Source organism: Talpa occidentalis, unplaced genomic scaffold, assembly GCF_014898055.3.
Source record: "Talpa occidentalis isolate TD23 unplaced genomic scaffold, MPIMG_talOcc4v2.1 talOcc4.12, whole genome shotgun sequence".
Lineage (NCBI taxonomy): Eukaryota > Metazoa > Chordata > Mammalia > Eulipotyphla > Talpidae > Talpa > Talpa occidentalis.
This window is the reverse complement of record NW_023601212.1, coordinates 85250857-85277237: the sequence shown is the minus strand read 5'-3', so window position 1 is coordinate 85277237 and position 26381 is coordinate 85250857. Positions and strand designations below refer to the sequence as shown.

The following is a 26381-nucleotide window of genomic DNA, read 5'->3' as shown; positions in this document are numbered from 1 at the left end:
GGCTCGGCTACGGCGGCTGCGGGGGGGCAATCTTCCTTCGCGAAAGGCCAGCCGGCCTCTGCGCCTCCTCGGTTCAGCCCAGGAACTGAAGGGTTCCCCGCGACCTCCCGACCCAGTTCAGCCCCCAGGGCTGATCCTGGCCCATGTTCTTTGTAGCATTCGGTAGCAGCGTCTCAACTTCCAGTTAGGGGGAGTAATAAAGAGGGCGTCCCTAGGAAACAGATGTGTTGGACAACAGGTAGGTCACAGGTTTTAGCTGTTTGGGCGAGTAAGTGGGGTCCTTCTTAGTTATGAGGCCAGCGGTCATATTTTACTCCTTACTCATCCCCGGTACCTAACACACAATGGGAGAAAATGCGATAAACAAAAAAGCAAATCAACAAATTTCTGAGTGTATGTGGGTGAGTGTTGGCTTTCTGACTACACACATCTTTAAGGCTGGTTACTTTGTGGGAGGAGGGAATAAAAATAATCCCCTTTCTCAGTATACAGGTTGTATTGCTTCACTTATTTCAACTAATATGTGGTGACTTTGAAATTTGAAAAACATCTACTAAAAAGGGAAAACATTAGGAAACTATTTCTTTATAAATAAAATTTTATTGATGCCATGGATTTACAATACTATATAACCTCCAGGAGCACAGCTTCATACCTGCACCAAAGCCCTTGCACCCTTCCCACTATCAGACTGGCCCTTCTAACTCCCCTCCCACCTCCTCCCCTAGCAACCACCATCTTTTTCAGAGTCTAAGAGTTATTTTTGTTGTGATTTTGTTAGTTTCTTTGCTTTGGTTATTTATATTCCACATGAGACACCATCTGGTTTTATTGTCTTTCACTTTAGGAAACTTTTGTATCAACATTGAAGGAAAGGAGTATCACTGCTTTGTTGAGGGCCCAATAATGGTAGAGAACAAGGCTAGGCCAGTCTTGAGCACAGAGTACAGTCCTCACACCTTACAGATGCCTCATCTGCACATGGGGCCATTATTGTTACCTGCCTAATAGGATTTTTAAAGTAAGGACAAATGCCCTAATACATGCTTGAAACAGTGGCTGACAGAAAAGATAAAAGTAATGTAAACTATTGATATGTATCTATGAATTGGGAGAATAATTGCCACCACTATGTTGTGATGACTTATAGGTGTGTCATGTCACAGAGGCTCAGTTACTGTGAGTTTTGTTAGCATTTGGAGCCTGGATGCTGGCATGTGGGGCAGAGAGCCATGATCTGTCCCTGGTAGGGTTTTCTGCATCTCCCCACTTATCTGTGTTTCTGGGCCTCGGTATCTCTCTAACTTCAGGGAAGCCTCTCCCTCTTTCCCCTCCCCTGATTTACCTATCACCCTCCCTCAGGACCTGGATAAAGGGCGTTTCCCTCTTAGGCTGAAGACACTTGACTCCTTGCCTACATCTGGCTTGGCAGAGAGGGGCATACATACTGTGAAGGTGCTGAGGAGACATACATTGGACTTGAAGGTGAGCCAACCTGGGAGAAATGTGATCTTGGAGCAAGGCAGGGTTTTAAAGGTATTGGAGAGAAGGTAGCCCAGCGAGCACCAGGAATCCTTAAGGGGAGGGAGGGAGGGTACTGGGGGGAAATACCCAGTGATTAGGGAAAAGAATACTTAAATTCTGTCTTTCTAAACAGGCCATGGCTCTTCAGGACAATAAGAATCTTATTTCCAAAGCAATTAACGAATTTAATGTTCTGCTGGAACAGCAGGTAAGCTCGGGAACTTTTTTCAAAGGACAGACCTGGAATCTTGGTGGGTAGGTGGGAGGGGATATAATGTGGAACTGGGAGAGAGATGGTGGAATGGATGGAAACAACTAGAGACAGGGAGTCCAAATCAGAGAAAAGAGGACAGTTTAGGAGTTCTTCCTGAATCACAGTGCTGACCACCTTCTCCCTTGCCAAATTCCTCATCTCTCTCAGGTCTTCCCTGATCCTCCTATCCCAGAAGAAGCCATGGTGACCATAGTGGAGGACTGGGTGAACTTTTACATCAACTACTACAGGCAGCAGGTGATGGGGGAGCAGCAAGAGCAGGACATGACTCTGCAGGAACTTCGACAACAGCTGAAAATTCTGTCTGCCCCCTTCTTGGCCAAATATAAGGCCTTCCTGAAAACCCTGTGAGCACCTGCATCTCCTACCGCCTTTCTCCTCGCCCAGAAAACCTGCGTCTCTAAGAAACCCTTCCATCGGCCCCCGTGAGAAACCCTTCCATCGGCCCCCGGTCCTCAGGCTCTGCTCTTGGTGGTGTTACTCTACCTTGCCACCTCAATAAAGACCAATAATGGTTCTCCAGGCTCTTGGTTTCTTCTTCATTGTCAGTCCCTGACTGGTGGAGGCCATTAGTCCCTTTCCTTCAGTCCTTCTTCCTAGATAGCCTCTTGAAGACTTAATCCCTTAGAGGTCAGCAATCTTAAATAAGCATCAGGCATGGGGCACAGGCAGGCAAAGACTAAAGAGAAAAAGTGCTGGGGGAAGGAAAGGAGGGTCATGGAAAAAGAGGGAGCTGAAGCTCTCCAGAAAGTGTGGTCCTGTGACATGTTTGTCTAGAAGAAAGCTGTTCAAAGTCTCCCAGGCTTGGTCATCCTAACAAGCAGAATCAAGAGTCCACCCATAACTCTATTCTTCAGTCCCTGCTGTGCGCTTAGTCTCAGCTTAAACAAAGTTCCAGGATCTTCTGACTCTGAAGACTTCTGCAGAATACCTGTCAGTATTGCCATATTTAGACTTGGAAAGGACTTTGGGAACCATTCCTCACACCCCTGACTTTCAGACTGGAAAACCGTTGGCTTTATCATCTTCTAGACCCCAAGCGCCAGTACTGGGAAGTGGAGATTCTTGTCCACAGTCTCTGACCTCCAGACCCTATGCCTCCTCATTTTAGGATGCTGGGGTGGAACCAGGGCAAGGCCACGCTCACAAACTTTTTTAAATAAAATGAAATGAAGGTGTTAGGGAGAAGAAGGGGGTGACTGTGCAATCTCTGTGGAATGTCTCAGGGATCAGGGAGAGGGAGGAGGGGAGGGCCTAGAAGGTGGCACATTCCTCTGGTATTTTTGTTTTCTCATCAGCAGGAAAGCTTTGGGGCTAAAAGGGGTGGTTTTCTTATTCCAACCTTCATTTTGGATCTGTATGTCCCCATATCTGAGTTTTGGTTTTTGGATCTTTTGTAGTCTGGCTTAAGGTCCAAAGGGAACAAAATCACTCCCCCTTCTCCCTCATCTCATCCTTTCAAACTTAGGTTGAGGGGAGGCCCCAGATCCAGTAACAGAGTGGCAGCCTCCAAGGGAAGCAGGCGATGAATACCTCCGACCTGTGGATGGTGGTCCAGGTGGAGGCCAGGACCTTCCCGTTGTGCCCCTCGGGTGATCTCAGGCTGTTAGGGAGGAATCAGGGCCTGCTCAGCTGCGAAAGTAGTCATCAATCTCTCCTTTGTAAAAAGACCCGCACTACTGTGCCTGGGTGGGAGAGGGTGACTTTGGAACCACATGAAAATAAGTATTAGATTTGCCCTATTGCTGGAAAGTAACTGAAAAGAACGGTCAGGAGCCACTTTGGCTCTATTAATAAAGACGAACTTACCATAAATTTGGAACTGTCCAGCCTCGGGAGCTGTGAGCTAATCATTTCTCAATATTCAGACAAAAGAAGATGACAATCAGCAGGTATTTTTTGGCTGTGACCCTGCAGTGGCTGGGAAGGACAACACGTAAATCCCACCCCACTCCCTGGCGCGCTGACAGCCCCCGCCCCGCGCCCGCGACGACCTGCTTCCCGTGAGCCTCTGCTCTCCGGCCTGGGGGCGTCGCTCCCTACCCAGCAGCCCTTGCGCGGCCCGGCCCTGCGGACACCCAGGACTCCAAGATGGCGTCGTCCGGTGAGTGACGGGGTCCGTTGAGGCCCGGGGGTTGGAGGTTGGAGCCGAGATCCTGGGTCCGGGGCCCGGGTCGCACTGGGAGGGGAGGCAGCTTCGGGGCCGCTCGTCCGTCGCTCGGGGCTTTCGCCGCTGCTTCCCCTCAGGCGCACCGGACGCTCTCCCCGGGGTCCTGCAACGACTGACCCTTCTCCACTCGCTCGCCCTGCAGCCGCGGCGTGGAGGCTGAAGGCAGCCGGCGACGTGCCCCCCGCACTTGGGGATGCACCTTCTCGGGCCCCCCTCCCACTCCCTTGTCCCCGCCGCCATCCCGATGCTGTGCACTTGAACCCTTCGCGCAGTTTCTGCCCTTCCCAAAGCTGAAGCTCAGATGAAGGTCCAAGAGGAGCTAATACCTAGGGCCGAGCCTGACACCACGTAAGGGTCGACGCATATGTCTCAAATATGCGCTGAATAGGCTTAGAAAGATGACGTGACCTACTCAAGGTCACTGCGAGTGAGCGCCAAGCCGGGCGTCGGGGCCTCCTCGCAAGCTGAACCGTTGTCGCGGGGATGACCTTATGACCAGCAGGCTCTTCGGCCACCTGCAGGCGCAGATCTCTGCACTGACTGGACTGTGCACCCTGCTCTCTTTGTTGTTGCGTTAAATATGGAAAGCGTGTTTTTATGAATGATTCCATTGTAAATTGAAGGAAATAAAGACCGAGATGCGGTGTAGCCTGTCTGAGGTCACACAGGCATGATAATAGCCGGATTTTGATGGACCAGTGTGTTGTTTACCCCAGTTTATGTATTCTTAATCTCAGTATGGAGAAATGAAGGTTGGTACAGAAGAGAGCGACACTTTTTCCTTTCTGCTGATGAGCATGAGACTGTTTATCCACAGGGGGTGTGTCCTTTAAACAAGACAACGTGAAAGGGGAGCATTGAGACTTGGTATCTTATTTAAGCCGAGTGTTGTAGTGGAGTATTGGGGACTAAGGATGAAACAATTTAGTATATGTATGATGCCTGTCCCACAACTGAGTGCCAGTCCTTCCCAGTTCACTCTGATCTTTGCACAAGGTCATGCTCACCATCTGGGTCACTCAGCCTCACCCCAAGATGGTGTCTGTTACCAGAGCCTAAAACCACTAGTTAATTAGCAAACAAAGTGATAATGTCTCTGATTTGTCTTTTACATGATGAAAAACCCATTGTGAATTGAAAATATAAGTAGAAAATGCTCCCTGGGAGCTGAGGCCAGCTGTCTGCCTAGCACCGCAGGAGAGTGTGACATCGTAGTTTCTTCTCAATGTGTAGCACTTTCAAATGTTCCTAGTCAAAAAATCCTAAATTGAACCACTTTTAAGTTGGGCTTAGTTTTGTTGTGGGTAAAGAAGTACTTTTATCTTCATGATACACAGAAATATGTAGAAAAACAATTTTAAATTTTTGGATTTTTTCTCCTGTGTTGTGCCAAGGCACTGTTCCAGCCCCAGAACGTGGTCAGGAGAATGCAGGATATGTTCTCGTGGTTTGTGTAAATGTGGAAGAAAAAAAAAATACTGGGTCTAGAAATGATGTGTTTTTTGTTTTACGTGTTTTTTGAACTACTGGCCTTATGCAAGTCAAAAATACTTTGCTTTAAAATATTTAAAAAAATAAATAAAATAAAATATTATTTTCCTTCTGTACATCTCCCCCAACGTAGTTCTATTTTTAAGGGCATTATAAAACTATATTATAAAATATTTTAAATAAAAGGAAACAGGATAATAAAACAAATGCTTAGCAATTATTACCTGGTGTCAGCAGCAGCATTCTGCTATTCTAGTTCCATCTATAATTCTATCACCCACTCCCCAGCATATTGTCATATTTAAAGCTGGTTGGTTTTAGAATTACTTGTTTGCACTCACTGCATGCAAGGAGGCTTTGAGAGTGCAGAAAGGTGTTAACTATGTTCTTAGTCAGGAAGAAATAGGGCATAGTGTTCCTGGACTGAAGGATCCAGTGAAGACAAAACTGGAATGTGAAATGTGCACTTGTTAAACTTTTTAAGGAAATACCTCAGGCAAGGTGACAGAAAGGAGTAGGTCATTCTCAGATGACATTATTGTTTGTTGAGCTTAATATCATGGACACTGCACTCTCCAACAGGGGTTTGGAATATACCCGGAAACTCATTTGAGATGATCTCACATTTTGGAAATATTGCCATGTTAATCACAGTTTTCTGTTTGCAAGGGGATGTGATTAATTCCTGAAGTCTTCTATGCTTAAAATGTCCTAAATCATAATTTACATGCCATTTCTTTGTCAACCCTGCTTTTTGGGGGGATATTTCATGTAGACCTGAATGAGATTTCAACAGTAATAGTCACAGTTTACAGTGTTGTGGGCACTGTTCCAAATGCTTTTATTTTTTATTTATTTTTTTTATTTTTAATTTTAATTTATTTATACAAGAGCTGGGGTACAGTCGGAGGCGCAGGAGGGTGAGAAGATTCACCAGAGACAGAGCGGGGAGCAGAACAGGCAGACAGACTGAAGACACTGCTGAGGGGAGCAATGGGCGAGGCAGGAGAGGTCTGCCGCGTCATGTGGGTTTCTCCCTGGCGCCTGGGAATCGAACCCATCCTGCAGAGGCTGCGGACAGCTTCATAGGTGGCGCTCAACCTGCTGCAACACCAGGGAGGCCCCAAATGCTTTTATATAGATTCTCATTCAGCCCTTGGAATAAGCCATTTTACAGACAAGGAAACTGAAATTTATATTTTACATAGGAAGAAAGTTGTGGCAGGGAAGAATGCCTTTGACGAAATGACATTTAATATATATGGTGATATATATTAATATATATAATATATAATAAGATGGTAGTCCTGTGAGGATCCTGGATTACCGAAAATGCCAAATCCCTCAGGTAAAAAGAATACTGTGCAGATAAGAAACAGAAGGGGGTTGGCTGGAGTGTGAGGTGAGCCCTGGGAATATAGCCAATATGAGGTGGTTGTCTTCCCAGCTAGGATGTTAGTTCCTGAGAGCTAGGCTTTCATCTGTGGACAATGCTGTACCCTCAGTAATGCTTAGTGTGCTGCCTAGCATACAGTAGATACTCCATATTTGTCGGATAAGTTTATTTGGCAGTGGGCCAGTTTGGGGTAAGTGTCCTTAAAGTCATGTATGCAAATCATAGGCTTAAACCGCCAGCTATCGCTTCTTGACAAGCACAGTGATCTGGTCAACCGAGGCTAAATGTCTGGTTCTCTAGACAATATCTGTGGCGGATGAGCAACTGTCATTAAACCTTGCATTTCTGTTTATGGCCTACCAGCCTTTGCCCTTGCTAAGAACTGGGAGATGTCAGGAGACTTGTGGGGTTCCCCTATGAACTCTTGAGGCTGGCCTTAGGAGCCTTAGTCTTTTTTTGGACCTCCAAGATGGAAAAGTAACCTTCGAGTGATTGAGTCTGACTTATTCTGTGATTGGTCATCTTTAAGAAGGGACAGTGGTCCTTGATTCCTTGCCCCGCAGAGGACACCTGCTAAGAAATTTTTTTTTTTAAAGATTTATTTATTTATACAAGCACTGAGTACAGTCAGAAGCATGGGAGGGTGAGAGAATTCACCAGAGCCAGAGCAGGGAGCAGAGCAGGCAGAAGGACCAAAGTACACTGCTGAGGGGAGCAGCGGGCGGCAGGAGAGGTCTGCGCGCCATGTGGGACCCTCCTCCGGTGGCTGGGGAGCACCCGGGGAGCAGCCAGGGATTGAACCGGCATGGCAGAGGCTGCGGGCAGCTTCGCAACCCAGTGCTCAACCGCTGCGCCACCAGGGAGGCCCTGCTAAGAATTTTTTTTAAGTTGATCTTTGGGAGGAAGACAGGGGAAGGGACACCTCTCCATCCCCGGTCCCTTCCTGTTTTCCTCTAAGCCAGAGAGGAGTACGGACAGCATCACCTGAATCAGGAGCTCTTCCCGTCCTGGGTCCGTGCCTCTCGTTGGAATGTGATCTGGGGCCCATTGCGTCATTTGAAGGATTTTTAAGTTTTTTGATATCTATAGCCCTGGGTAGGATGCATGAGGTAGAAATTCTTCTAGTCCTTTTTATTGAAGCTACTCAGCCTGGCATATCTGAGGAGATTGGCAGCCATGTGAACCCTTGAAGCCCTCGGCTATTAAACAGGTGGACCTCGGGCCTCCCCTGGGGGCGCAGCGGTTGAGCGCTGGGTTGGGAGGCTGCCCACAGCCTCTGCAGCGCCAATTCAATCCCTGGCCACCGGCGAGGGTCCCACCAAAAAATAAATAAATAAATAAATAAAATAAACAGGTGGACCTGGTAAGAAACAATTGTGGTCACATCACTGTGGTCTCCTCCCACATCCCCCTTTTATTTTCTTCACAGTAGATCCCCAGGGCTTGGCTGCACTTACCCTCTGATTGGCTTTAGGAGCATGAAGGCCAGACCTGAGGTTGAGTCCTGCCTCCACTGCCTGCACTGTGTGACCTTGGCCAAGTCACCCAACTTCTCTGAGTCTTTGCCCCCAACCCTGATTAAAGGGGGGCATCATCTACTCACTGTGAAGGTTAAATGAACTCATATATGTAAATACTAGTTTTGCAGTAAGCTTCTCTCCTCACTTTATTTTTATCCTCATCACCCTTAGGTCTTGCTTTACAATTATTCCCAGCAAGCTGTTACTCAAAATTCTGTTTATCAAGAAAGTTGTCGCTGTAGCCATTCAGCCATTATATAGACTGGCTTAAAATTCTGAATTTGGTTTAACATTTATTCATAATATTACTCTGCAGCGTCTATGTAGTATGGTGCTGAATGACCTTTATTGGATGATTGAAATAAGTGGACATTAAAGGATGCTATTTGTATTATTGGAAGGTTTTTCAGTGTACGTGTATTTTTTTCCTTTTCAGTAGCATTGAAAGAGAAGCGACTCTTGGATGTCAAGCTAGCAGAGCTGCCAAGCTGGATATTCATGCGTGATTTCACCCCGAAAGGCATCGCTGGAGCATTTCAAAGAGGTCAGAGCCTTATGGATGTATGCAAACAAAAACAGGCCTCCGGATCTGAGGGTCTCCCGTGTTAATTTGGGCAGTGAAGGATTTGTCACAGACAACTGTAAGCTGTGTGAGGAATGATGGGGGAGATTGTTAGCCCTTCGATTCCCATGTTTGATTCGTCCTGGCAAGGACTGGCTCTGAGATGTTGTTGCCAAGGTGCTTCTGTTGCGGGTAATTAGTACCACTGCCTCCATCTTCAAGAAATGTTTCAGCATTTTTACAACATCATAAGACTTGTTGAAGAGAAAAATGAGTTTGAAGTATAGTGGACATCATCTGCAATACTCATCTCCCTGCCAGGGAAAACTCCCAAGACAAAGATTATATTTCTGCGTGTTTAAAAGTTCATGACTAGTGAGATCAGCCCTGTGGACCTCATGCCATCTTTCCCTAAATCACATCAGCCCTCGGAGGTCTGCAGTCTCCACCTTTCTCAGGGACTCCTTCCTTCTGTGTTTTTCTTTCTAGTTCTGGCCACCTGTGGCTGTCTTGTGTGCCAGGTTTCCTGCTGTCCAAGAGACCATTCCTCATTTTTACCCTCAGATTAGCCACACTAGAATACGCTGTCTTTTCTCCACACTTAGTTGAAATGGTCCCTGACTCCTCAGTAGCAGTGAATGTCGCCTATTCAGACTCACAGTTGAGGCATTGCGCCTTTACGGCATCACTCACTAGTAACAATGGCCTCCTGTCAGCATTTCTCTCTTACCTATTAGACTGTGAGCCCTAAGAGGGCAGAGACCATTTCCTCCCTGGCAGGGTAGTCATTGAAGAGATGAACACGTGAAGCCTGCCTTCTTCCTCAGGCCCAGGCTGACCTCGCTGGTCATGGCCAAATGGCCCTTACTGGGGGTTGGCTTCTCAGTCAGGTTTTGATCCCAGGCAAGGGTGAGGTGAGATCAAAGACTGACAAGTTGAGCCAAGTTTATGGGATTAAGGCTGAATGGTAGTGACAGATACCAGGGGGGTGCAGCTGGGCTTGTCTAGTGCCCATGTGGTGTGGGGACATCTGCACTTTCCCCATGTCAACTGGTGGACATAGCGTGAGTAACTTAAAGAGCCAGAGCAGGACTGGGTTCTGGAATTTGCATTCTCCTTTGCACTGCATGAAGTGTTCACAGCAAAGCAGGGCGGTGACCCCTGTCTGTTTGCAGGTTACTACCGGTATTACAACAAGTACGTCAACGTGAAGAAAGGGAGCGTGGCGGGGGTTTCTATGGTGCTGGCAGCTTACGTGCTTTTCAACTACTGCCGTTCGTACAAGGAACTCAGTGAGTGCTCTTGAATTGCTTCTCTTCAGGGGGCTTCTGTGAGAAGGTGGGATTGGTGCATGTTGTCTGTCATCCTGCTGACAGTTTAAGAATTGGAGGGACTTAATATGTTCGGTTGTTGTTAAAGTCATGACATTTTTTCTGTTTTCTATGCAAAAATGTGTCTTGGCTTTTCCGACAGCCCACTAAAAGTATATGGGATATTACAGACAATATTGTGCCACAGGGAAAATGACAGTGGAATAAAGATAACACTTAGGAAGCATTTTGTTAAAGGCTTCAGGTTCTCCAAAGGCTGGTGAGAAATTTTGCTTTATCTTCTTAGCAGCCAGTGCGAAGAGAGCATGTATTAACCATACATGTGTGTGGCTCTGGAAAAGTGCAGCTGATGCTGGCCCCCCTGCTGGATGGGTGTCTGATGGGAGGTGCTGAGATCATTGTCAGTGGCGGGTGCTCTGACTGGGTTTCACTGGCTGTTGGACAATGTCCAGCCTTCTGCCTCTCTGCTGTGTCTGGGGGGGCCTCTGTCTTAGGGCTGTTTTTTTTTTTTTTTTTTTTTTTATAGAGGTATGCTTTATTTGTTTGTTTGTTTTGTTTATACAAGCACTGGGTACAGTCAGAAGCGCGGGAGGGTGAGAGAATTCACCAGAGCCAGAGCGGGGAGCAGAGCAGGCAGAAGGACCGAAGTACACTGCTGAGGGGAGCAGCGGGCGGCAGGAGAGGTCTGCGCGCCATGTGGGACCCTCCTCCGGTGGCCGGGGAGCAGCCGGGGATTGAACCAGCGCCGCAGAGGCTGCGGGCAGCTTCGCAACCCAGCGCTCAACCGCTGCGCCACCGGGGAGGCCCTCTTAGGGTTGTTTGAGTTGATGTTCCTTCTGCAAAGAAGTTGGCCAGGTGGCAGATTAGCTCCTGCCTTCCTGTCCCCAAATTCCGCCGAGATACTGGCTGGCAAATTCTGGGTCATCTTCTGAGAGTGACCCTCAGGATGGCTTTATGAGGTTGGAGCCTTCTATCCTGTCTAGCAGTTTATGCTTTTATCATACCTTTGGGGTGACTTACTGTTTTGCCTTTTAACTCCAGAACACGAGCGGCGACGCAAGTATCATTGAAGAGGGCTTCTGCATTCCTAACCATGACCTCTGCCTGGCACCCCAGTTGTTTCCTGTCTTAACTGAGAAATAACTCAATAAAAGATGACTGGCTTGAGGACTGCTTCACTGGCATCCATGCCCCCGGAGCCCTGCTGCACAAGGTGGGCGAGATTGCCCTACCATTCCCTGAGGAAGCAGCTTAGTCCAGGGTTTGTACCATGTGTGGCCTTGGTGAGATCTTTCCCAGCTTGCAAGGGGGTGGTGTTAATTAGACAGCAGTGCCCAGAGGCATCTCCTTGCTCTCTGCCTTGAGTGTCCTGAGCACTTTTGTCAGCGTACACCATAGAAAGCAGCTGTGTTCCTAAGAATATCTCTCCCCTTAACCCCATTTTCCTGTATTACTGTGGTACACAGCACTCTGTAGTGATGGCACCATTTCAGAGTGCTGGCCTGCCTGGTCTGGAAGCTGCATCTGCAGGGAGCAGCTCAGTGGGGTGACTCAGGAAAGCATAGGCCCTGCTAGGTCACAGCTGCCCCTGGATCCAGTACCATTTCGTTACCCTTCCTCAAAGGTCTTGGGTACAGTAAAGACCTCCCCCAACTCAGGCCTCAACAAACCCATCCTAAGTTAAAAATGGATTTACCACACCTACCCAACCCACTAAAATCAGTTAGTCTTTTACTGAGTCTCTTTACATTGCCAGTTGGGACTATCGCCAGAACCAGCTTCTCAGTGAGGGGTGTATGGTGCACACACACACTGCAACAGGTATAAGGGTGGGGATGCTGTTATCAGTTATCTCTTAGAAGACCCAAACACACACGGATCATCCACCATCTGATACGCAGTAACACCTGCCAGGCTCCAGACTTACACAGCTGCCAGTCCAAAGGCCTTTCTTACCCTGGTGTCTCTTCCCTCTGGAATTCACACATGTTGAATGGGAACAAGTGACCCCATTATTAAAGCTCCTTGCCAGGTGGCTTCTAGGCACAGAGTCCTTGAAGTAATGAGACATGGCTTAAAAAACAAGCTTTAATCAACTTCATAAAAATTGTTCTTGTGATTGAACTTGAACAGGCCACTTGCCCAGTGGTTGCAGGTGACGGCTTCACATTTCCAGGCATAGGCAGGGCGGTCTCCATAGGCCAAAGGTGTCTGAGTTACAGTACAGACTCTTGCTGGGGCAGGAGGTAGGTGCACAGAAGGACTGGGTCACGATTTAAAGGGTGGCCTGCAGCTCCAGCTTAAGGCATACCTTGAACAATGTTAAGCAGGTGCCTCAAGAACATAACCCAGAAGAAAAGACCCTTCACTCGAGAATACTGCACACCTCTTCTCAACTACTGCCACCTCGGAGAGAGCAGGACCAGGCTGAGACAACAAGCGCACTTGAGTTTGCCCTGAGGGCTACCTCGTTCAAATCACATTGATAGGCACAGCTTCTGAATTCAGCAGGACATGGAGGAAGTGAGCCTGAGCTGGCTGCAGCTTTAAATGATCCACCAGCCCCTGGGATCACCAAGAACTGGTGTTTAATGAAGCCCTGAGGGGAAGGACCATCTTCCTTACAGAACTGCTGAGCGCAAGCCCCTGCCCCAAAACTTCTCTTCCCCAGAGGGCAGAGGTGTGGGGAGTCCCAGACAGGAGGCTTGATGTCTCGACAAACATGATGCCGACTTGAGGGACCAAACTAGAGCACATGTCCCTTAAAAAAAAAAAAATTACAGCAAAATGGTAGGGAAACTGACAGAAATAGCCCCTCGAATGATAAACCCCAGTGTGCCTGCCTGCCAGCTCTAGCCAGGGTTGCACCAATACTGGTGCTGAACAGTTCAACACATGCTCCTGAGGACGGCCCAGAGTTGTCCCCAACAATGGGCCTCTCAGGCTGCTCTGAGTTGGCTCCAGCTGCTGTCACTGTCCACTGAGAAAGGCCAAGTGCCCTTTGGTGCATCTGTTGGCATAGTGTCCTTTTTCACCACACTGGAAACGGCAGGAAGGGAAGGAGACAAAAAAAAAAAAAAGTTTTCAAATGCAATTTTCAATGTAGCACCCACCAAATGCCAGGTTGGGGATAGGGACTCTGAAATTTTCAGTGGCAGATTTTTCACAAACATGAGGGGAAGGAAGTTCCAGAAGGTACAGTGGTGCAGAAACTGCAGCCACATCTTGGTAGATGGAAGAGAACACCTCAGCCAGAGGACAAACTAAGAGAACATGGCAGGGAGCACCTTCAGACAGGGCCCCACTTCTTTGTCCAACAAGGAGGGACCTCATGGTGGGAGGCAGGATGAAGAGAAGCCCCTGGTGTCAGAGCTCCCCCGCCTGCCCAGAGCCAAGCCCCTCTGCACAGCTGGTCAGTCACTTACCTCAGGCAACTTCTGAGAATCCCTGGAGACAGGGGAGGGAACAACTCGAGAGAAGCCACCAGGCTCCTCCCTCTGCTTGGGGATTCACTGCTGTGGACTCTGGGGTGGGATGCCCCAGTTTTCCCTCCTGGCTCTTGCACACCTGCCTAAGCTACCCTTGGGGTACAGGTTTTGGTCACAGGTCAGAGAGAAGGCCAAGTCAGGCTTTGGTAAACAGGCTCTCAAAAATAGCACCAACCCTGACTTTTCCCAGCTGCCTGTTCAGTTTCTCATTCATTCTTGTTACCTTTCAAAAAGCAGAAGGGAATCCTAAGAAAGGAAGCAAATGGCAGCCTTGAGTGCTGAACCAGGACCCAGGAGATGGGTGGTAGCAGCCACTCTTGGGCCAACCCACCCAGTGCCCTCCCAGCCCCAACTCTAGGTCTGGAAGGTGAGGCTCAACAGGGTTCCTGCCCAAACTGGCTCGCTCCATTCCTCTCATTCTGCCGTCCTGTTTTCAGATCTGCTTGATCTGTAGGTATGACTTGTGGGTGGACCAGCGGCCTGTGTAGCTGCCAGTCAGCCCTTCACCTGATGTGATGACCAGAGGGCGGGACTACGAGGCCCTTCACAGCACTTGGCGAGTCCATCGGCCTCTGCAGTTGACCCTGGGGAACCCAGTATTCCCACAAGCCGCCTTTGAGATGAACTGTGAAGTGCCTGCATTAAGATGTCAGGTCCCCCCGCCACATTCCCAAGGTTCCTAACTCAGGAGACCTGACCTCAGAGTCCTGGAGGGGGCGAGATGATACTATGCTGCCTCAGGACAGTTTCCTTGGTATGCTTGAAAAGTGGCTGGGTGGGCGCTGTCTGCTCTGTAGGAAGGAAACCTCCCCCCTTTTTCCCCTTCCTTTGCTCAACTCCATCCCTTTTCTTCAGCTCTTAGGGCTCAGACTCAGAAAGCGCTGTGACTCCTTCCCTGAATCCACGTGCACAATCACCCGCAGTGTCCTTGGGCATCTGACTTCCTCTCCCCTCAGATCACAAACCCCTTTGGGGGCAAGAGAAGCAGGAGGTCTGTTTTCTCCATCAGGAGTGCCAAACAGCCAAACAGCTGTGGAAAGTGACCAGCGTTCTTGAGGGCAGGTTCTCTGAGCGCTTGAAGTATAGTCCTTTGACTCAGACCTCCGCCTTGGAGGCATGGATGCCACCAGTGTCACTGGGACGAGCACGCGCTACTTCTAGCAGCGAAATCCATAAGTAACTATCTACCAACAGAGGACTGGAAAATTGTGGTTGTTATGTAGTTGCTGAACTAGATGAGATTCAGATATACTGACAGAAAACCACAATATATTGGAAAGAAAAAAAGCACAGACTGTTACAGAGTAAGAAAGGTCTCCTGGAGTTTTGGAGAGTTTCGTTTTGGTACTGAAACCAGAGGTGTGAGAGCGAACATACTGGCTAAAAAGGAAAGGAGGGAATAAGAAACGATGTTCAGTTTGTGCCCTAAATACGTCTACATTTTTACAGAAAGCACGTGCCAATTTTGTTCAGCAATTCCTAAATCTGAAGTCCTGTGAGTCTGTTTTTATTTCTGGCGGCTCCTGCTGATTCCCTCGGCAAGCTTTCTGACTATATCCTGTGACTTTTAAGGAACTCTGGTTGTGGGAATTGTGTGTGACCAGGGTTGAGAGTAAATTCCTCAACACCCACCTCCTAAAGCCACCCATGCAGGGCTGTTTTAGATTTGGGGACTTGGTCTGTACCTTTTCTGCCCGTGGTGGGGTGTTAACACAGGCGCATACCCACGGATGGGCCCACCAGGCACAACTCTCAGGGACTTTTTTTCCCCTTTTCTGTCTGAAGCAAAGAATAAGCGTTTTCTACTAGGTTTTAAAAAGCTGATCTTTTCCCCAAGCATCTCTTTGTGTGTGCGTGTGTGTGTGTGCGCGCGCGCGTGCACAGTGGATAGGTGGGTGTCAGGGAGCATGCTGGGGGAGGGTGTCCTAATCCAGTTTCTCCTGCTTTGGGCCCAAAGCTTTGTCCCCCTCCCTTGGGTATGCCCACACAGGATCTGAGGCCATCCAGACGCCCCAGGGCTCCCTGGATTAGTGTGGGGCCTAGCTTCTGGGAGATCGCAATCCATTCACTAACCAGCGTGTTTTAATGCGCACTTCGCCTTGCTGTGCCACGGAGCGAAGTAGAAAGGTCTCCGGCCCACCAGAGCGGCCCACTTTTACTGTCAGCCAAAGCAAAGATGTTTTCATTTTTCAAAATCAACTAAACATCTGGGGAACGAGGGAATGGCCACTGACTTCGGAGGCCCCCTCCCCCGCCCCCGTCCCCCAACTCACCTTGTAACAGGTGACCTGCTCCAGCGGCCTGGGTCCCCGGTTGCCTGCACTGCTGTTTTGACTCTGCATGACCCCGATGACCTGCGGGGCTCTCTGCTGATTGGGAGAAGAGTTCTGACTCGTTAACTGGATCAAGGAGGACGACCTTTGTAATGGCGGATTGTTACTTTGCTGGAAAGAGTTACACAACACGGTTTTACTCCGGAAAACACGTGCACGCAAACTACCAATGGGGACAGGAAAAAAGAGAGCGGGCCTTCTCCTGCGTGGCCAGCAGGAAGAAGGGCTCCCGCGGTGGCCCAGCTCAGGAGAGCAGGTGGAAAAGAAACATCTGGTGATGATGGCAGGAGCCGCTGCCCGAAAAAGACCATGCAGACACACAAAAACGAGAAATAAAAGTAGAAAACAAAACACCAAAGAGACGAGGAGGTCTCTGGGGCAGCAGGGCGAGGGCATGATCAGGCCTTACTTTTGTTTCTGAGGTTCTAGCTTCAGGTCAGGATGAACGCTTGGTTCAGCCAGATGTTTAGCAGCCTACACGGCGAGCAACAGTCACAGAAAAACAGTTGGAGGCTGACACGCTGACCTGCGGTCTGGGGGCTGAGAGGGCCCTCCACTAGGGAGTCATGTGAGAAAAGGGGACAGGAGGGGCTCCTAGGGTCTGGACAGCAAGGCCACCTTCCCAATCAACTGGGTTCCTGGCTCCAGCCCCCATAAACACAGGAACCTTGAGCTAGAAACCGCTGGTTGTCAGCGGCACCCACACTCAGGAATTTCTGGCTGTACCCCCTCCTGAGTGCTCAGCCTCTGGTGCTGAGGAGCCCTGGGCAGGGCTCGAGTCCCACCAGGAGAGAGAAGGCTTCAAGTTCGATCCGTATGTTTACTCAGCCTGTTGCAGACCTTGCCTAGCACACCTCCGGGCCGCCTGGCCCCCATTCCCCAAACCAACCTAGGGTAGCCTAGGTTTTGTGGGGACTGCTTCAAAATTCCACTTAAATGATAGTTCCCTCTCATGCTTGAGGAGATCAGTCCACTACTGGCTTGTGGAACCCCTTTGTCTGGAAAACTGGGGCCAGCTGGCCCCGCAGCCGTCCATGCAGCGGGCAGTCTCCACACAGAATAACAGCAGTGGCAGAGAAGCAATCACCCGGCCCTGCTCCCACATCTTCACCCGACCAGCAGTGGCACCTCGGGCCAGTTCTCCCCTCTTGGAGTCCCAGCTTTCCCAGTTGTAAGGAGACGGTCTAAACCAGAAGCAAGAGCAGCATGCTCTTGCTCCCCTCCCCCCCAGCTCCCCAGGTGGGCACTGCTGAGCTGCTGGGGCACCTGCCAGGCAAGAAGGGAAGAGTGCCAAGTGGGCATTCAGCTCCAGCAAGTTTTTCATGTTTAGAGAGAAATGCAAACTGCTCTGCTCCCCGAGTTGTCTGCTATGACTCCCCACTCCCTCAGTTTCTCTCCTCTCCTCCTTTCCCAAGGTCGCCAGCTGGGTCTCCGGGAGACTGTGCACCGAGGAGGACACAGAATTCTCCACTCAAGAGCACTGCCAGGCCCACAGGGCCAAGCAGGGGCCTGGGCACGGTACCTTTGTCGGAGGCTGCGTCTGCTGTGGCAGTGGGGGCTGCTCGGTGGTTCCCATGGGCAGTTCAAATCGAGGGCTAATCAGCCAGGAGCCAGAGGGGAGGAAAAAGAGAAGAGGAGATGAGAGAGGAGCAGCGCTCTCAAATTCCCACCCTAAGAAAACCAGGGCCTCCCCAGTGGCGCAGTGGGTTGATCGCAGCGCTGTGGAGCTGTCTGCAGCCTCTGCAGCGCCAGTTCGATTCCCGCTGGCCAGGGAGAAACCCACATGGTATGGCAGACCTCTCCTGTCTCGCCCGCTGTTCCCCTCAGCAGTGTCTGCCTGTTCTGCTCCCCACTCTGTCTCTGGTGAATTCTCCAACCCTCCCATGCCTCTGACCTGTACCCCAGTTCTTGTATAAATAAAAATAAATCTTTAAAAGAAAGAAAGAAAACCACAGCCAGCCTCTGCCCACGCACAGAATACAAACTCATGGGGAGGGGAGGTGGTGCTGGTCCTCAGCTCTGGCCCTGAGACTGAGGGATGGTGGGAGAACCAGTCTGACACTCCTGGGCTCAGACCCAGCTCTGTTCAAACCTACCTGCAGACCCAGCACAACTGCCGTGCAGAGAAATGAACGAACATTCCATTAGCCCACCAGAAGCACAAGCCTGCTCCCTGGGGTCCCTCCTAACACACCCTGCCCTGCAGGTCTACAGGTGCCAGCACTCCTCTGACAACACACATGGGGAACACGTCCACCCCACAGTGGCACTCTAGGCCACCATCTAGGGTGGGACCAAGTCAGCAGCAAGGCCACCTGCCCAGTGTGGCAGTGGCCAGGACACTGCTGTGCAAATGCTGGCAGTGCAAAGGCAGCAGGGAGATGGGGACATATAGGCACATAGGCAATGCCCCCCAGGAAGTCTGACCCCACAACCACCTGAATTAGACATGCACCGAGGCCCAGGAAAGGAGCATTGAGTCCTGCTGGGCAAGGAGAACCAATTGCAGAGGCTCCAGACCCAAATCTGACTAGGTGGTGCCACCTGCCACGCCCTGGACACTGCTGACATTCTCTTTCACGCCTGCCAATGACATGAACTAGGTGCAGGTGGAAGCCTAAGCTCAGGGCCTCTACACAGGAGACCCGAAACTGCAGCTCCCTTCCTTGAGGGCTCAGGTTGAGCCGGCAGTCCCTAAAGTGAGGTGCAAGGCTAGGCTGTGTGCAGTCCCACACCTCAGGGCTACAGCTGCCCTCAGATCCCCGGACGGGCCTGACCCAATGAGGGTTAAGTGCTGGTCAAGGCAGAGCCACCTCTGGCTCAGGAAGAGACAGTGGTTCCTCTCCCACCCCCACCCCAGGCCCTGCGCTAACAACACCCAATCACCAAAGTCATGTTGAGCTGAGGAAAGAGGCAGAGGGCAGTGGCAGGGTGCAAGACGGGGTGGGTACTCACTGCATGAATTTACACGAAGGCCCCTCTGGACAGAATCCCACGAGGTAATTCACACAAATGACTCTCCGTGTGTGCCGGTGCCTGCACAGGGGACCTGTAGAGCCAAGCATCGGTCACTCATACTAACATCCCCTCTTTGGGGGACATCACCCCTCAGAACTCTGTCCAGACTGTGCTGTTGTTCACAGGGGACAGTGGGCAGGGCCCATGACTCTCAAATGCTAGTTTCCTCATGAAAATGCAGGCAAGAACGCAGCCCACACGGGAGCCTTGAGAGGCTCAAGTGAGCAGAGGGCATGAAAAAGCCTCTCGAGCCCCAAGTCTCACAGCACCAGGTTCCACTGGAACAGGAGAGACAGGCCAAGGGTCATGTGGGCAGGGGGAGGACGGGCCTCTCACCGGGAGGCCCAGCCACCTACCATGCTTGCAGAAGCCGCGGTCGTACCAAGGGCAGTCCTTGATCTTGGACTCAGGGTCAATGTGCAGGAAGGGGCACTCCTTGTTACTGCACTCCCCTGTGGGGAAGCAGACATGCATTACCTGGGACAGCTGGAAGAGAGCTGACCCAGGCCACCTTCACGTGCCCTGAGGCAGCACCCGCTGAGCACAGAGAGGGTGCCTGGTGAGTCCTGAGACCCAGGGCAGAGCCTACACGTCTCTGGGGCTGTAATGGCCCTTCTCTCACATGTCCACGCAGCCTTTGAAGACCAGTGACACTGACAGAGCCGGACACAGGGAACATTCAACCACTCATTGCTCCACCCTCACCCAATGGGTGATCCTGGGCACTGTGGGGGGCCCAGATGTGCAAAGGAACCAGTCGATTCCAGGAAATTTCTGTTCTACCCCACGAGCACTTTACCATGAGCTGAGCTGGGGAAAGGTCTGAGGCTGCTTCCTTTTGGAAAGACATCAGGGAGATCTAGGAACTCGAGGCCGGGTCCCTGCCTGCCCTTCAGTTCCTCTCAGGAGCAATCCACCCATTGGTCAACAGTATTTCGCACCCCACTACCAGAGCTGCATACCAGGTGGAGGTGCTACCCCAGTGCCCTCTTCTTCCTTGTCATACACAAAAGGTCGATCTGATCACTGCTGTAGAGAAAAAAATGCAAACTCCTCCCCAGATGCTCAAGTCCCTCCACGCTGGCCCTGAGCCATTCTGAGAGCAGCCTGCTCTGTCTTCAGATCCCAGCTCAGCTGTCGCCATCTACCGTGGCCTACCCTGATCATTTTGCCTAAATTCATTTCAACCAAATGGGCCCACCACTGTTTATTTCCCTCAAGGCACTTATCTACTGCACGTGAGTCTTAATTTGTGCCAATGGTATATCAGCTGCCTCTTCCCTGAGCCACCACAGCAAAAGGACTGGGTCTGTCCTCTTCACCACTGTTCCTCTCATGTCTAGAAGGGTCACCCTCAACTATGTCATCAGTGGCACAGTTGGCAGGAGCTGCGGAGTGCACCTCCATCAGAGCAGGCTCTGCAGCAAAAGGGCAGGCAGGGGGCATCAGAGGCACGAGAGGCAGCAGAGTCCAGGACCATCAGGGAGGGTAGGAACCAGGGCCGGCCTGAAGAGGCACCCCTGAGCATCTACCCTGGAGGGTAGCACCTGCCTTTGGGGCCAGGTGGGAGATGGCTCCAATAGAGAAGTCACTGCCCCCCTCCAGGGCTGGATCCAGGGCTGGCCCACCATGGACAGGGGAAAGGGTGGTGAGCTGGGAAGCCTTGGCTGTATTCCTGTTATTTACCTTCGACTCCCCAGCTGTGCTCCCTCTCCAAACAAAGCCACAGCTATGAAAATAAGCCAGCTGGCCAAGCCTCACGGTCTGCTGAAACTGACCTCTCCTCTGACAATAGTGTAGCAGGCCCAGCACTCAGCAGCCCCCCACACCTGCCCAGGGTGTACCAGGCTTCTAGTCTCCCACTAAACCCTGCCCAGGAATGGGGCTGGCCGTCCTGGGACCAGAGCTCGCCTTCATCCCTACAGACAGGGCTTTTTGCCGGGCAACCTTGCCCAGAACAGAGAGCCAGGGGATTCTAGTCCCATCAGGGAATAAACAACTCTGCTGAGCCAGTGCCACTGCCCCCAGCCAGTGCCTCCTCTCCATGCAGTCCTCTTAAGGTAATCTCAGTTCCAAGGTGAGGAGTAGGGCTCTGCCACCAGAAGAAAGCCCCCTGTGGTTTAGACAGGTCAAACTATTAGCCAGGACCACATTCCCAGAGAGAGGAACCAACTCAGGTGTGACAGGTCAATCAGGTGCTACGCTGGAGGAGGCTGATTTGGGGGAGAAAGCCTCCAGCCACTGCACTGCTCACTCATACAGTGTGAGACCCCCACTCTTCTCAACTTCCCCAAGCACTTGGAACTGAAGGGCTAGCCGAGGTTGGCAGGCACTGCCCACATTTCTCGTCTGGAGCTAGTATGATGGGAAGATGGAAGGAACCTGAGTAGCTGCTTAGCCCCCAGGTCTTGATTCCTGATGGAGCTTTCCCAGGGAGGGTCTCAGCGGGGGGCTGGGGGGGAGCACCTTACCAAATTTGGAATAGAAGTAGCACTCGGGCATCTTGGTCATGTCGTACTCATGCAGGAACTCACACTGGTCCCCCTTCTTGCACAGCCCCCGCAGCCAGTGTTTGCATACAACTGTCTTCTCACCGCTGATGTGGCGAAATGGGCACATGCCCCCTGCCAAGGAAGACAGAGGGGTGTAGGCACTGGCCTGCAGGAGCCAGGGTGCCTTCACCCCACACCTTCCTGAAGTATCGGGAAGCAGCAAGTTCTGGAAGGTGTTGGCTGCCCCTGGCGGAAGGCAGCGTGCCTTTAGGCAGTGCGACGGTACGCATTTTAATAGGTATTTTATTTTAACTAGGTTTTGGAAAAACACTAAATCAGGATTTTATATATTACTGTAAGATGGAGGCTTAAGAGTGAGGGTGGGAGGGGAAAATTTATCTCCTAATTTAAAGATTAGTCCCAGTGCTACCACCAGCAGTAGCCGACACTCCAGGCAGGCCCCATCAACACTCTCTAAGAATTAAGAAATATCAACTCCAGACTTGAAGACACACATTGTAGACAAACGGATGGGGGCGGGGGTCTGCCTTCGGTAGCAGGACCTGAGCAATCATCCACCCAGGTGACAAGAGTCATGCCCTGGTAAGTCAGAGGGAAGGCCCGACCAGAATGAGGTAGTCACCAGGAAAGATCTAGACCAGGTCTGTCCAATGGAACATTCCACATCTATGTTGACTAAGATGGCACCTCTTATGGCTACTTATTACCCCATGCGGCTATATATTAAGCACATGAAATGTGATTAGTATGCTTGAGGAAGTACATTTTCTATATATACATTTTTTTAAGATTTATTTTTTAATTTATGTATACAACAACTGGGGAGCAGACCAGAGGTACGGGGAGTGAAAGGATTCACCAGAGACAGAGTGGGGAGCAGAACAGGCAGATCTACTGAAACATACTGCTGAGGGGAGCAGCAGGGAGACAGGAGAGGTCTGCTGTGCCATGTGGGTGGCTGGCGATAGCGTGATAGTGCTGAGAATTTAAACCCTGTGCCACGAGGGAGGGCCTGCATTTTCTATTCTATTTAATTTTAATTTAAATCTGAATAGCCACTCGTGGTTAGTGACTACTATATTAGCTAACGCAGAGACGGTCGTCGTGCATGCTAAGGACGGCTATGTTAAGAAAAGGTGGCTGCTCAGAAGGGCAGAATCACTGAGCCAAGGAGACAGAAGCCTAGTGGGGGATAGCCTGAGGCCCACCTAGTTGACCTACCTGGCAGGTATGTTGCTTCGGTGGTAAACTGACTGTTATAGAACCACAATTCGACAAAATCATCAACCCTAATCTAATTCCATGCTCCATATTCAAACTTCTAATCAAAATTTAGTTTCCAAATAAATCTGTCTACAGGAAGAAAATTGCCCAGAACTATATACATGGCAAATAAGGTCCTAACCAGAGATATTTCTCCTTACAAATGATTGAGGCATCTAGCTCTTAGGGCAGGGTTAATGTGAACAAGACTCTACGAGACAGACTATCTCATGGGTTTTTTAGGAGAGGCCACAGAGCCTATACGGATTGTGTAGAGAATCAGAAAGGCCTGGCTTCAGATGCTAGTCTCAGTCATTCACAGCAACCTTCACAAAGGTCCTGAACGCCTCAGTGTTGGTGACCTGTCTATGTCACAGGTCAGCTCACAGCCACAGGAAAAGTGAGGCGAGGAGGCAGACCCAGAGCCAACTTCAGTCCTGTTTCAGGCTTCACACAGAATACATGCTTATGTTCCCAGCCCACCCAAGCCCCAGTTTCATGTAGGGACACCGTTAATGTGCAGAAAGCAACGCAAACCCAAGAGCCTACAAGTCAGCAAGGGGACAGAGTGGTGGAAAGGCAGCCCAGGAGGAATTTCAGGGAGCCAGAGGTCTCTTACCTTTGCCACAGGCGGCCTTCAAGAAGAATTCACAGACAGCAGCCCCCGACTCTGCAAGAGGAGAGAGAAGGTGAGGCATCAGACAAAACTAGGTGCAACTGCAACCCAACTGACAATGTCTGAAAACAGGAGGAGGAAACTATTCTCATGAACAGTGTAGGGTACAAGAAACAGACTGGCAAAAATACCACAAAGCTGGCCAAAGAAGGGAAAAAGCTATTTATCAGTCATTCTCTGCAAAATAAGGCATAAGCATTGAGACCAGTCATTACTCGGTGCTTTCTCAGAGCTTCCTATAAGCAAGATGCTTGTAAGCATTCTATAAGCAAGGAGTTAAGAGTGGGTGAGGAAGGAAGCTGGAGCATAAGACCATAGAGTTAATTACCCCCAGCTCAGACTTTGCAGAGGGCTAAGTGACAGGTACTTGAGGCAGAGGGACAGAGGGAGGGGGTGATTTTACAGGAAGCACAAATAAGGAACGGGGACCCTAAAGAGGAACTGGCTCCAGAGAAGAGGCTGGCATAATAGAGATGCTATTCCAGAGGGATGAGTATAAGCAAAAACACAGAAGTGGGACTACCGTGAACATATAAAACCAGCACACAGTGATCAAAGGAGCACAGGCTCTCCCTTCTGCAGATGCAGTCAGTTCAGGTGAGGGGGGCATGAAAAGAAAGGCTGAATGTGGGGGAAGGCATAGGCTCCGTGGGGGACAAACTATTCTAATGAGTCCAGGAATTTCCCTGCCATCACTACTAGAATCAACTGTCAGTGTTTTATAATTTTCTCTATTAGCAGACATTTTATAATTGCTTAAAAGCACCAACAGCAGCTCTGAAGCCCACTTATGTACCTCTCCTCAATAACACATTAGAGACCTCCTGGCTTCTTGGAAACAGGTAGATTTTGCTAAGACAGACTTAAAATTGTATAACTGGGAGTCACAGAGGTGTCACTTATTTGCATTTCAAAAAATCTGAAGTCTTACACTAAAAATTGTACCGATGAAGAATATTTCTGCGCTTTTAGTCTTTTCGGAGGTTAAGACTGCTTCATTCCTTAAAGCGAGAAGTCCACAGTCCTGTGGACTGGATTTCAGGGCAGTATCCACAGTACTTCCCCAAACTAAGACAGGAATAAATGATGAGGGAGCGTTGTGGCCTCACTGGACTTTAAACAATCCAGGGCAGCAGTGAGTTCTGAGAGCACTTACCAAATCTGAGGTCTGGGGCAGCAACCATGGCCAGACATGTCCCTCGCCCACCCCTAAAAAAGATTTGTGGGCCCTCACAAGCTGCCTCATAGGCTCAAGGATCTGGGCTGGAGTAAGGTGGGAGGTAAAGAATTGCGTATAGGATGGTTCCATGAATTCAAACTAGTGCCATCAGCACAGGAAAAGGCCTGTGTATGAGATGAATGTGGTGGAGGTGTAGTTAAGAGACTATTTGAACTAGAGCAGCTGCTTATAAGCAGTGTACGGTAAATATGGAGCTTGTGCATGTGTAAAACAGTTGTTTGAGGCTATGTCTCTCAGGTATAAGCCCTGTTTTGCACAGAAGTGTCAGAGGGACAACTTAGAGGTCACATGTGCATGAGAAGTACAGTAACCTGCAGGGAATGGGGCTCTACCAGCTCAGCGACCAGCGGGAGAGGACAGGCCACAGTCCTCGGCAGTTGCAGACAAATCCAGTCGTGAACAGAGCGCTCACCTAGTTCCACCGCGCGATGAGTCCCCTTGCCCAGCGCCCCATGGTGGAATGAACTCAGCCCTCTGCGTTTTCACATTATAGCATTAGATTTCAAGTGTGTCCAGAAAGAAAAGTGCTAGTTCCCCTTACAGTGTTAGACATCCCCTGCGAGTTGGTGGGGGATAGGAGTCACCATGGGAGGGAGCTCAGGCAGCTGACGGGGTGTGATGAATGATTCGGAGTTGGGGTCCACAGAAAAAGTGAGGGAGCGGTCCGGAAAGTGCCAGTCACAGGAGGAAAAGTGTAGCTGGGGGTCTCCTAGGGAGAGGAGAGGAGCTCTCTCTCTCTGCAAGACTGCTCCAAGCGCCCCGTTTTAATGTAAATAAGAGGGGGCTCAAAGAGGGCGGGCGGTGGCTTGGCGGGGGCTGAAGACCAGTACTTCCAGGCCAGGATGCTGAACCACCGGACTCGGTCCTGCCCTCCTAAGTTACTTTCGAGAAGTCCCAGAACGGAAGGTCCGAGGGAAGACGGGAGGTGCAGGGAGAAGCGCCCCGGGACGGAGCGGGAGGGGGACGTCCCGGGGCCACAGAGGGAGTTGTGAGTTCAAGCAGGAGGGTCGCGGGTCCTAAGGGAGGAGTCCCGGGCCCCGGGGGGCGCCCCGGCCCGGTCGGCCCGCGCCCCGCCCCGCCCCGGCCCCGCCGCGGCCCCCGCTCACTGTCCATGCCGGGGAAGGGCAGCGGCTGCGCCCCGAGCTGCTGCTCCACCGCGATCTCCAAGTCGAACTTGATGTGGTCCACGCTGGCGATGATTTCCTGCATGGCGGCGGCGGCGGCCCCACCGGCCCGACTCCCCCTCAGGTCCTCGGTCGCCTTCACACCTCCACCCGCCGGGGCCCGCAGCACACGGCCCGCTCCCCCGCCGCCGCCCCGCCGCCGCCGCCGCCCGAGGGATGCCGGGAGCGCCCGAAGCCCGCGCCGGCTCGAGGCCCGTCCAGACTGCGCCAATCGAGCGCGGAGGAAGCGTCGTTCCGCTAGGCTCGACTAGCCGCCAGCCGAAAGCCCGCGGAGCCCTGGGGCCGCTGGTAACCTAAAATCTCGCGGGTAGGGCCTTCGCGACGCGCCTGCGCCTGCGCCTGCGCCTGCGCGGCCGGAGGCGGGCGGCGGGGACGGAGCGCCGTGTGCGCGGGGCGGC

At 50.9% G+C, this 26381-nt stretch overlaps 3 protein-coding genes across 6 annotated transcripts; 2 read left to right on the top strand and 1 right to left on the bottom strand.

The window, feature by feature from the left end:
- The first annotated feature begins 29 nt into the window (after positions 1–29).
- Positions 30–2340, top strand: AHSP (alpha hemoglobin stabilizing protein). 2 transcript variants are annotated; one of them, XM_037504531.2, is made up of 4 exons: positions 30–238; positions 1392–1485; positions 1658–1732; positions 1946–2340. In XM_037504531.2, exons 3-4 carry the CDS (start codon positions 1661–1663, stop codon positions 2147–2149), a joined length of 276 nt encoding a protein of 91 aa, XP_037360428.1. In that variant the 5' UTR covers positions 30–238; positions 1392–1485; positions 1658–1660; the 3' UTR covers positions 2150–2340. The 2 variants fall into 2 exon arrangements, with proteins under 2 accessions (XP_037360428.1, XP_037360427.1); XM_037504530.2 differs by having other exon boundaries at positions 1363–1485.
- A 1490-nt stretch (positions 2341–3830) lies between these two features.
- ATP5MF (ATP synthase membrane subunit f) lies at positions 3831–11455 on the top strand. 2 transcript variants are annotated; one of them, XM_037507163.2, is made up of 4 exons: positions 3831–3902; positions 8812–8919; positions 10113–10229; positions 11310–11455. In XM_037507163.2, exons 1-4 carry the CDS (start codon positions 3890–3892, stop codon positions 11336–11338), a joined length of 267 nt encoding a protein of 88 aa, XP_037363060.1. In that variant the 5' UTR covers positions 3831–3889; the 3' UTR covers positions 11339–11455. The 2 variants fall into 2 exon arrangements, with proteins under 2 accessions (XP_037363060.1, XP_037363061.1); XM_037507164.2 differs by having other exon boundaries at positions 3832–3902; positions 8815–8919.
- CPSF4 (cleavage and polyadenylation specific factor 4) lies at positions 11164–26083 on the bottom strand. 2 transcript variants are annotated; one of them, XM_037507155.2, is made up of 8 exons: positions 25906–26083; positions 23503–23553; positions 21579–21731; positions 19464–19559; positions 19045–19138; positions 17612–17684; positions 16030–16200; positions 11164–13307 (listed from the first exon to the last, which is right to left on the bottom strand). In XM_037507155.2, the coding sequence occupies exons 1-8, from the start codon at positions 26006–26008 to the stop codon at positions 13239–13241; spliced, it is 810 nt and encodes a 269-aa protein (XP_037363052.1). In that variant the 5' UTR covers positions 26009–26083; the 3' UTR covers positions 11164–13238. The 2 variants fall into 2 exon arrangements, with proteins under 2 accessions (XP_037363052.1, XP_037363053.1); XM_037507156.2 differs by having other exon boundaries at positions 11165–13307; positions 16030–16125.
- Positions 26084–26381: the final 298 nt, after the last annotated feature.

Bases quoted from the DNA above. Each gene is read 5' to 3' on its own strand.
- AHSP (XM_037504531.2), top strand. From the start codon at position 1,661: ATGGCTCTTCAGGACAATAAGAATCTTATTTCCAAAGCAATTAACGAA. The intron at 1,733-1,945 runs GTAAGCTCGGGA...CATCTCTCTCAG, and splicing joins ATGTTCTGCTGGAACAGCAG to GTCTTCCCTGATCCTCCTAT.
- ATP5MF (XM_037507163.2), top strand. The intron at 8,920-10,112 runs GTCAGAGCCTTA...GTCTGTTTGCAG, and splicing joins CGCTGGAGCATTTCAAAGAG to GTTACTACCGGTATTACAAC. The intron at 10,230-11,309 runs GTGAGTGCTCTT...TTTTAACTCCAG, and splicing joins CCGTTCGTACAAGGAACTCA to AACACGAGCGGCGACGCAAG.
- CPSF4 (XM_037507155.2), bottom strand. From the start codon at position 26,008: ATGCAGGAAATCATCGCCAGCGTGGACCACATCAAGTTCGACTTGGAG. The intron at 19,560-21,578 runs GTAAGGTGCTCC...GCTTCCCCACAG, and splicing joins CTACTTCTATTCCAAATTTG to GGGAGTGCAGTAACAAGGAG. The intron at 19,139-19,463 runs GTAGGTGGCTGG...TTGGCTCTACAG, and splicing joins CCGCGGCTTCTGCAAGCATG to GTCCCCTGTGCAGGCACCGG.